A 10,655-nucleotide genomic window follows, 5' to 3' on the forward strand; every position below is an offset into this window, starting at 1 on the left:
GAACAAAAAAAAATACTCCAAAATCAGAAACTAATAAATTGAGATACCACCACTCCACTCTGTCCACTAACCTAGTTCAAATCAAAAGCAAAATCTGACAGCTTGTAACAATGAAACTAAACCCTAATCCTGCTTCTTATCACATTTTCTTTTCTTTCTTTCTTTTTTTTCTGAGTTGGAGCAATAGGGAAAAGCAAGCTAACTAAAAAAAGACAAAAACAAAAACTTGAACTTACAGATCATGAAATGACAAAAAATGGGTATTTGAGGTTGGGATTCTTAGATCAGATGCAAAAGGGTTGCTGAAGTTTTGCTATCCACCAACAGGGTAACAATGAGAGAGAGAATATGGAAAGAAAGATGGTAGCTTTGCTTTTTGAAAGGAAAAAAGAGAATGGCGCCCGAGAGAGAGAGAGGGTGTGACCCCTCGAAAGGAAAAAAGAGAATGGCGCCCGAGAGGTTTGGCAGCTGCAGGGGAGGGAAGAGCAACAGTGAAAGGGAAAATGGGTTTACTTCATTTTTTATTTCTTTTAAACCTAATTTTTCAATTCAGTCCTTGTCTTGCCACATAATATTGCTGACTTGGACTCAAACCTGCCACATTGGATGCTTACATTTGCCAAATAGACATTTGACTAACGGAGGAAATTAGATTTTAACAGCAGAGACTTATTTGCATAACGGAGGTAAAGTTAGGGACTATTATGAATTAAAATTTAAGTCAGGGACTAATATGCAAAGTGGTTACAATCTCAGGGACTAAATTGCCTATTCACTCTATTGCAATATTAACATTAGAGGGAGAGGGAGACAAAAAAATCAGTTATTGATGACAAAATTGTCCTTTTCAATATTCATTGACATGGCATGAAACGTTTGCATGTTTTTCATTAAGAAAATGCCATGTATGCATGGCGTTAGAATTATGTTAACGGTAATGAATTTTTTACACCCTTGGGTATACTTAAGAACTAAATTTTAATTTTTCACTTTCGTTCAACAAGAAATTATACATATCTAGATTTGATAGCCACTGTTGTTAATACTAATTTTATAATATATTTTAAATAATCTATTTAATATATTTTGTATATATATTTTTAATTTATACATTAGTATTTATATATTTTAAAATCCTATTTATATATTCATTTTAAAATACATATAAAATATATTAATAAAATTTTATTCGTTATTAATAAAATTATTTAACTCGTTCAACAAGAAATTATCCGTATATAGAGTTGATAACAACTGTGACTAGATACTAATTATATTATATATATATATTATATATATATATATATATATATATATATATATATATATTCTTATTAGATGATTTTAATAATTTTTAATAAATTAAAAAATTTAATTAATATATTTTATATAATACCTATAATTTGTAAATAAATTTTATATGTATTTTAAAAGGAAATTACAAATAGGTTTTAAAATATATAAATACTAATCTATTTAATATATTTCATATAATATAATATACAAATGTATTAAAAAATACATAGAAAATATATTTATAAAATTTCTGGTTTTGTTAGTTGGTTACATTTTTTGTTTTATTTAAATAAACAAAAGATAATAAGAGAAATTATATTTTATTATTATTTAAAATAACTTTATAAGATCAATTTTTTTATAAAAGGAAACTAATTATATCATTTTCTTATCATTAGAAGGAACAAATTAAAATTAATAAGAAAAAAACTAATTATATCAATTATCTATTGATTGTATCTAAGAAATGGGTGTTAAATATATGCGCACACAAAAATTTCTTGTAAACCAATGTAAAATGATATGTGTACGAGTGAATTTTTTTTTTCAGTTTTTAATAACCTCTTATTGTGCCTTTTGTCTTATTAAAGTGGTTATGGTCTTCTATATAACGTGTATATTGTCTTCCATGTGGTAGCTTTTGTTTTACACACGAGCTCTTAAAATTTGAACCATAAGTCAAAATTATTTTAACAGCTGACTCGCTCATGAATCTTAGCTGTCAACGCAAGGTGAAAAGTGATAACCGAATCGGAAGGCACTTTGAACACGGCCGGAACACACGTTTGTCACATCCGCACTCTTCTTCTCTTTCTCCCTTAGCTATATCTCTATCCAAATATTAATTAATTAATAATAAATGTTTAATCTAACCACTCGTTTCAAATCTTCGTCAGTAACAATACTCTAGGAATAAACTAACTTACTAAAAATATAGCATTAGTTCTATAGAAAGACCCAACAAAGTCAAAACATTGATGATAATTATTTAAATAGATAGCCCTACTCCCGAGAAACAAAAGGGAAAAAAAAGTAAACAAAGCAAAAGAATCGCGCTGTAAACCTCTTTGATCGCTTCCTAAGGGATTGAATTCAATAACACATTAATCACCCTTTTATCCTTGTTTAATTTATGCCTATAGTATACAAAATATTCAATTTGAAATGGGAATAGTTTGACGTTTTTACCCTTGCACCTTTTTACGTGACCAAATTGATATTCTAAGCCAAGCTTTGGTACTTGGTGCTATACATTGAGGTGTTGAGCAATTATCGAGAAAATGATTACGTTGCGTGCGTACATTCGCTCATCATTTCATTTTTCTATAGTTTGTACAACTTCCATGATCATCATCACATACCACGTGCACCTGGTCTTTTTCCCCCCTTCGAGTGTGCCCTCCAATTGATATATGTTCGATCTAAGTTGCTTCTACCTTAAGCTATAGTTGGTACAAGTATCGTGAGCATATGGCTAAAATAATTGAAGTGCATGTAAACTATACGCACTTCAATGTTTTTAGTTTTCAAAGACACCAAACTTTATATTCTTGCTCAGTACTATGAGTTTGGAAATACCCTAAATTTTAACATTTGTGTTTTTAATATAGCAAACTCTAGATTCTATCAGATTCAACAAAATTTAAATTTAAGACTTAATTATCTATTTTTTTCTCACTGAACTGACTCTAAACTCTGAACAATTATTTTCCTATCCCGAAATTCCTTTTTAAGTGTAATTGCGACAACTAAATTTGAATCTAACTATCTAAACTTTTTACTACTAGGTCAACTCTAATCGATTCTGCCAAGCTAGTGGTCTCATATATAATTTTAAAATTAATATAATATCTGCATACAAATATTCTTAATACGGTATAAACAAATCAATATATAAAAAAAGAAGAATTAGCAAGAAAATTCAAGATTAGAATCTAATAGTAAGTGTGCAGGTCTCCCTATAGCACAACATAAACCTAATTACATCTATAATCAATATTTAAAATGTTAATGCTCTAGCTAGTGCCTTAACCTTAGAGGACAAAATTGTAAGATTGTTTTTTGTATTAAAACGAGGAGAAAACCGGCAAAGGAAAAGGGCATCAAAGTAACTTCAAGATTAAATTCCTTTGGTTTTTTTTAACTCAACCTCTTTAATTTAATATTTTAGGCTTTTTATTTCACTTTTAATTTTTGCGGCAGGAGACTTTTTTCTCCTCCCTGGTTAAAAAAGAAAATGAAAAAAACGAGGCACAAAAGAAAAGTCCTATAATTTAGGTGTCGCTTGTCCCCTTCAAGCGCAAATAAACCCTCTTCTCTCCTTTTCTCTCTCTCCCAGTCTCCACTCAAAACCACACCCTCTCTCACTTTTTCCTCAAACTCCCTATACTTTCTCACTCACTAATTTTCTTCACTCTTCTTGTTACGTCGTCATCGCCATTTTCCCTCCTAACCTAGAAGAATCTAAAAATTTTATCTTCAAAACAACACAACACAGAAAAAAAAAAAAAACCCTTTTTCTTCTTAGCCATGGAATCACCCAACTCTTCCCCAATTTTCCCACAATTCACCTTCGACACCAACAAGAACAACAACAACCCGGACAACTTCATTGTGGAGGACCTCTTGGACTTCTCCAACGACGACGTTGTCATCACCGACGCCACCTTCGACTCCATCACGACCGACTCTTCCACCGTCACCACCGTCGTTGACAGCTGCAACTCCTCCTCCTTCTCTGGCTCCGACCCCAATACCGTCCCTGATGTCGGTAGCCAGAATCTATCCGACGGCCATTTCTCCGGTGACCTCTGCGTTCCGGTATAGTACATTAGTTAATTAATTATAACAATATATAGTTGTAATAATATTATTATTATTATTTATAACATTAGTTATTTGTATTACTCCTCCACAACATTCAATTATCAAACTAATACAATTCACATCAAGAATCTACCTAAGTTGGTTAAGCATTTTTTGTCTTCGATTTCTTGTGGTAAAACTCAATACATTTCACAACCTCGTAACATAACCGATGAGTAACGTACATGCCTCCCAATACTTGAAATAGCTAACTTGTGTAAACAAATTTCACAACCTCGTAACATAACCGATGAGTAACGTACCAATTTGACCTTTTTTTTTCTCCCGTTAAAATAGCTAACTTGTGTAAACAAATATCACAGCTAGTTTTGTCCTTCTCTCATCCTGCCACGAATTTCAGGAAACGTAACAGAATTATCCACATTTCACGGCCCAAAAACTACTTCTCTTACAATAATTCCTTCAAATTATTACATTTTTAAAAAAAACATTGAAATTTATTCGCTGGCTATAACTAACGTAAATAAATGCTACGGTTGATTACTGCACATGTGGAAGCATTAGCTAGCTGAACATGATGAAATGACCCTGCAAGAAATTAATGTATATACAATAATAACAAATATAGACATTATATTATATCATAGTAATATTTACATTAATGTTTTTTTTTATAGAGCTAATGGTTTTGCGATTGAAATTTGAAAAGCAGTATGATGACATCGCGGAGTTAGAATGGCTTTCGAATTTCGTGGAGGAGTCGTTTTCGAGCGAGGACCTGCAGCAGATGCAGCTGATATCAGGCATGAATGCGCGAAACTACGACGTATCAGAGGCCCGCGAGTTCCACTACGAGCCCACCACCAGAAGCGGGCCCCACACCCCGGAGCCCACCACCAAAAGCGGCGGGCTCCACTATGAGCCCACCAGAAACAGCCCAATATTCAATTCGGAAGTGTCGGTTCCAGCCAAGGCCCGCAGCAAGAGGTCCCGCGGGCCCCCATGCAACTGGGCCTCGCGCCTCCTCGTCCTGTCCCCGACAACCTCATCGTCCTCGGACTCCGAGGTCACCGTTCCTGCTCCCGCCGAGCACGGGCCGGCCCCAGCAAAAAAGGCCGCAAAGGCCGGGCCGAGGAAGAAGGACAGCGGCAGCGATGGCAACGGCAGTGGCGGGGACGGGCGCAGGTGCTTGCACTGCGCCACGGACAAGACCCCGCAGTGGCGGACCGGGCCCATGGGACCGAAGACTCTGTGCAACGCTTGTGGCGTGAGGTTCAAGTCGGGCAGGCTGGTGCCCGAGTACAGGCCCGCGGCGAGCCCGACTTTTGTTCTGACTAAGCACTCCAACTCGCACCGCAAGGTGCTGGAGCTGCGAAGGCAGAAGGAAATGGTGCGGGCCCAGCAACACCACCAGCAGCACCACCAGCAACAACAACAGTTCCTACACCACCACCACCATAATCATAACCATCACCATCATCAACATCATCAGAACATGATGTTTGATGTATCCAACGGTGACGATTACTTGATCCACCAACCCGTGGGCCCCGATTTCAGGCAGCTTATCTAGAAGGTGCTAGTGTAGGACAGCTGCGGTGGAGCCTCTGGTAATTTTAATTTGTAGCGGAGTTATTATATACCCATTAGAGAGTTCTTCTTCGTTTCTCTCTTTCTTTCTTTTTTCATTCTAATTCTGTTAGGGAATGGTTTTTTTCCCCGACTCATAATTTTTTAGTTTATGTAGACTGGTCTCATGAGGACTCTTATTATTTCTTGAAGCCGTTTTTGTTTAGGCCATATTTTGGTAGACTCGATGATCGAAAGTTAATTAATTACTCAAAAGTAAAAAATTTTCCTACTTCATATGTTTTGATATTTTGAACTATTATTCTGACTTTAGTGGTTTTATTATTTTTGACACTGCATGTTTACTTGTATGTTAGCTGTATCTCTGTAATTGGGTCAACAATTAAATAATAAAAAGTTTCTGCAGCTGCCATAGAAAGAAAGAAACTAAAGAAAAAGAAAATGGAGGGCTCCTCTCAATAGATTAAATTGCATGGACAAGGTTTTTCCAAGCAAAGTAATTGTGGGTAATTTTTATGTAAGATTATTTAATGAAGAGTAACCCCCTCACATGTTGGACATTTTAGTGTAATTGATCTCTTTATTGTGTTAAAATAAGAGTGCACGCTTGTTTTAATGTAATAACGAGATGTTCGGTTTAGGCAAAGGTTGGAAGTTACATGGAAGTTACTAAAACTTCCATCAACGGTTGGAAGTTACATGGAAGTTACTAAAACTTCCATCAACGGCAATTTTTAAAAATAAATAACTTCCATCAACCGCCAAGAACCACCTGTTCTTTGATTATAAATAATCATCCTGGTTCAGAAAGCATAACATGTGAAAAACATACAAGACCAAAACAAAATTCTTGAATTATAATCTTCTGATTTTATCCGATTGAACAATTTTGGTTGAACCCCGAAATTTGATTCAATCTGAAAGTGTTTATACACGACTTCAGATTTATCCAGGATTATCTCGATTTTCAAAATTAACCAACAAAAGATTGAATCAAATTTTTCGAGATGACGAACGATAGTTCGAAGATGATAAGCAAGTTTGCGAAGTTGGACAAGTTTGAAGGGCAGGATTTCAGAAGATGGCAGAAGAAGATGCACTTTCTCTTGACAACATTGAATGTGGTGTATGTGCTGAGTACACCGATGCCGGTGTATGTGGAAGACGAAACTCTGGATCAAACAAGGAAGCGTTTGAAATGGGAGAACGACGATTACATTTGTCGTGGACACATTCTGAACGGTATGTCTGACTCTCTCTTTGATATTTATCAAAATGTTGAGTCTGCTAAGGAATTATGGGACTCTCTTGAATCCAAGTATATGGCAGAAGATGCCTCAAGTAACAAATTCTTAGTTAGTAATTTCTTTAATTACAAAATGATTGATTCGAGGCCTGTTATGGAGCAATATAATGAACTGCTGCGGATTTTGGGTCAGTTTACTCAACATGATTTGAAAATGGATGAATCCATTGCAGTTTCATCTATAATTGATAAACTGCCTTCTTCTTGGAAAGACTTCAAGCATACCTTGAAACATAAGAAGGAAGAGTTGACTCTGGTTCAACTCGGTAGTCATTTCATGATTGAGGAGTCGCTGAGGGCTCAGGAAATTGACAAAGTCAATGATAAAACCATAGCAGGTTCCTCTTCCGTTAATATGGTAGAGGAAAGTGGAACAGTTAAGCAAAATTACAATGCTAAAGGTAACAAACGAAAATTTCAAGGAAATAAGAACAAAGGTCCAAACAAACAGACAAAATTATCATGTTGGAAGTGTGGAAAACCTGGTCATTTAAAGAGGGATTGCCGGGTGTTCAAAGGAAAGAACAAGGCTGGTCCAAGTGGGTCTAGTGATCCTGAAAAGCAACAAGGTCAGATTGTAGTGAATAATTTTAATTCGAATACGAATTCAAATTATGTATCACTAATATCTGATGCATTCTATGTGCAGGATGATGACGTTGCTTGGTGGTTTGATTCGGGAGCAACAAGCCATGTGTGCAAAGATCGTCGTTGGTTCAAGGAATTTAGACCAATCGATGATGGCTCTATTATGAAGATGGGCAATGTTGCAACTGAACCAATCCTAGGATTAGGTTGTGTGAATTTAGTTTTTACTTCTGGAAAAAGTTTGTATTTGGATAATGTCTTATTTGTACCTGGTATTCGTAAGAACTTATTGTCTGGTATGGTTTTAAATAAATGTGGTTTCAAGCAAGTACTTGAAAGTGACAAGTACATCTTGTCAAGACATGGTTCGTTTGTTGGATTTGGTTATCGTTGTAATGGAATGTTTAAATTAAACATTGATGTTCCTTTTGTTCATGAATCTGTTTGTATGGCCTCGTGTAGTTCTATAACTAATATGACAAAATCAGAAATTTGGCATGCTAGATTAGGACATGTTCATTACAAAAGATTAAAAGATATGTCAAAAACAAGTATGACTCCTCCTTTTGATATGAACATTGAAAAATGCAAAACTTGCATGTTGACCAAGATCACTAGGAAACCTTTTAAGGATGTTAAAAGTGAGACTAAAGTCTTAGACCTTATTCATAGTGATTTGTGTGATTTGCATGCTACTCCATCATTAGGTCATAAAAAATATCTTGTTACTTTTATTGATGATGCATCAAGGTATTGTTATGTATATTTATTAAATACAAAAGATGAAGCTCTTGATAAATTTAAAATTTATAAGAAAGAGGTAGAACTTCATCAAAATGGGCTAATCAAAACTCTTCGTACGGATAGGGGAGGTGAGTATTATGATCCGGTTTATTTTCAATCTACTGGAATAATACATCAAACTACAGCTCCCTATACACCACAACAAAATGGTGTAGCCGAAAGGAAGAATAGAACCTTGAAAGAAATGGTGAATTCCATGTTATCCTATTCGGGTTTAAGTGAAGGATTTTGGGGTGAGGCTATGTTGACAGCCTGTTACTTGTTGAACCGAATTCCTAACAAAAGGAATAAGGTTACCCCATATGAACTTTGGCACAAAAAGACACCAAATTTGAGTTATCTCAAAATTTGGGGATGTAGGGCTGTAGTCAGGCTTACAGAACCTAAAAGGAAAACCATAGGTGAAAGAGGTATAGATTGCATATTTATTGGATATGCTGAACATTCTAAAGCATATAGATTCTATGTGCTAGAATCTAATGATTATGTTGCTGTGAACTCGGTTATAGAGTCACGAGATGCTATCTTTGATGAACAAAGGTTTACATCTATACCTAGGCCAAAGGACATGAATTCCATGTCGAAAGTCTCAGTTAATATTGAGGATATACCTTCAACTAGTACTGAAACTAGAAAGAGTACGAGAGTAAGAAAGGCTAAGTCATTTGGTGATGACTTTCAACTCTATTTGGTTGAAGGGTCAAGGAATGATATTGAATTTCAATATCAATATTGCCTTAATGTTGAGGAAGACCCAAAGACTTTTAGTGAAGCAATGGCTTCAAGGGATGCTGTATTCTGGAAAGAAGCAATCCAAAGTGAGATGGATTCCATCATGCAAAATAATACCTGGAAATTGGTTGACTTACCTCCTGGATGTAAGCCATTAGGATGTAAGATGATCTTTAGGAGAAAGATGAAAGTGGATGGTACTGTTGACAAGTACAAAGCCAGATTGGTTATCCAAGGCTTTAGGCAAAAGGAGGGTATTGATTTTTTCGATACATATGCTCCTGTTGCTAGGATATCCACTATTAGACTGTTGTTAGCACTTGCTGCTATCCACAATCTGATGATTCACCAAATGGATGTGAAAACTGCATTCTTAAATGGTGAATTGGATGAAGAGATATACATGAAACAACCTGAAGGGTTTGTTATGCCAGGAAATGAAAATAAGGTGTGTAAACTGATGAAATCTCTTTATGGCTTGAAACAAGCGCCTAAGCAATGGCATCAAAAATTTGATGAGGTTGTGTTGTCTAGTGGTTTTGTTATAAACCAAGCAGATAAATGTCTATACAGCAAGTTTGATACTCATGGCAAAGGAGTTATCATTTGTCTGTATGTAGACGACATGTTGATCTTTGGTACCGACCAAGATCAAGTTGATGAAACTAAGGCATTTTTGTCTTCTAAGTTTGATATGAAAGATATGGGGGAGGCGGATGTGATCTTAGGAATAAAGATCAAACGTGGAAATAATGGTATTTCCATCTCTCAATCACATTATATTGAGAAGATATTGGAGAAATTTAATTTTAAAGATTGTTCTCCGGTAAGTACTCCCATTGATCCTAACCTGAAGCTATTACCTAATAAAGGTGTAGCAGTGTCTCAACTTGAATACTCAAGGGCGATAGGATCACTCATGTATGCAATGATTAGTACTAGGCCTGATATAGCTTATGCTGTTGCTAAACTCAGTAGGTTTACAAGTAATCCTAGTTCTCATCATTGGCAAGCTATGAATAGAGTATTCAAATACTTAAAGGGAACCATTGATTATGGTTTGACATATACTGGATTTCCTTCGGTTATTGAAGGTTACTCTGATGCAAGTTGGATAACCAATATGGAGGATTATTCATCCACAAGTGGTTGGGTATTCCTCCTTGGAGGAGGTGCTATCTCTTGGGCATCCAAGAAACAGACCTGCATTACAAATTCAACAATGGAATCTGAATTTGTAGCTTTAGCAGCAGCTGGTAAAGAAGCTGAGTGGCTAAGAAATCTAATCTATGAGATTCCATTGTGGCCCAAACCTATACCTCCCATGTCTATCAGGTGTGATAGTCAGGCAACTTTGGCTAAGGCATATAGTCAAGTGTATAATGGGAAGTCTAGACACTTGGGTGTTAGACACAACATGGTTCGGGAGTTAATCATGCATGGTGTGATATCAGTGGAGTTTGTGAGAACTCAGCATAATTTGGCCGATCATTTAACCAAAGGGTTAAGTAGA

The 10,655-nt window shown here is 35.7% G+C and overlaps 1 protein-coding gene across 1 annotated transcript; it reads left to right on the top strand.

Moving 5' to 3' along the window:
* The first annotated feature begins 3,589 nt into the window (after positions 1-3,589).
* LOC114384235 (GATA transcription factor 12-like) lies at positions 3,590-5,986 on the top strand. The gene is made up of 2 exons (XM_028343890.1): positions 3,590-4,116; positions 4,835-5,986. The coding sequence occupies exons 1-2, from the start codon at positions 3,826-3,828 to the stop codon at positions 5,693-5,695; spliced, it is 1,152 nt and encodes a 383-aa protein (XP_028199691.1). The 5' UTR covers positions 3,590-3,825; the 3' UTR covers positions 5,696-5,986.
* The last annotated feature ends 4,669 nt before the right edge of the window (positions 5,987-10,655 follow it).

Source organism: Glycine soja, chromosome 14 (genome assembly GCF_004193775.1).
Source record: "Glycine soja cultivar W05 chromosome 14, ASM419377v2, whole genome shotgun sequence".
Lineage (NCBI taxonomy): Eukaryota > Viridiplantae > Streptophyta > Magnoliopsida > Fabales > Fabaceae > Glycine > Glycine soja.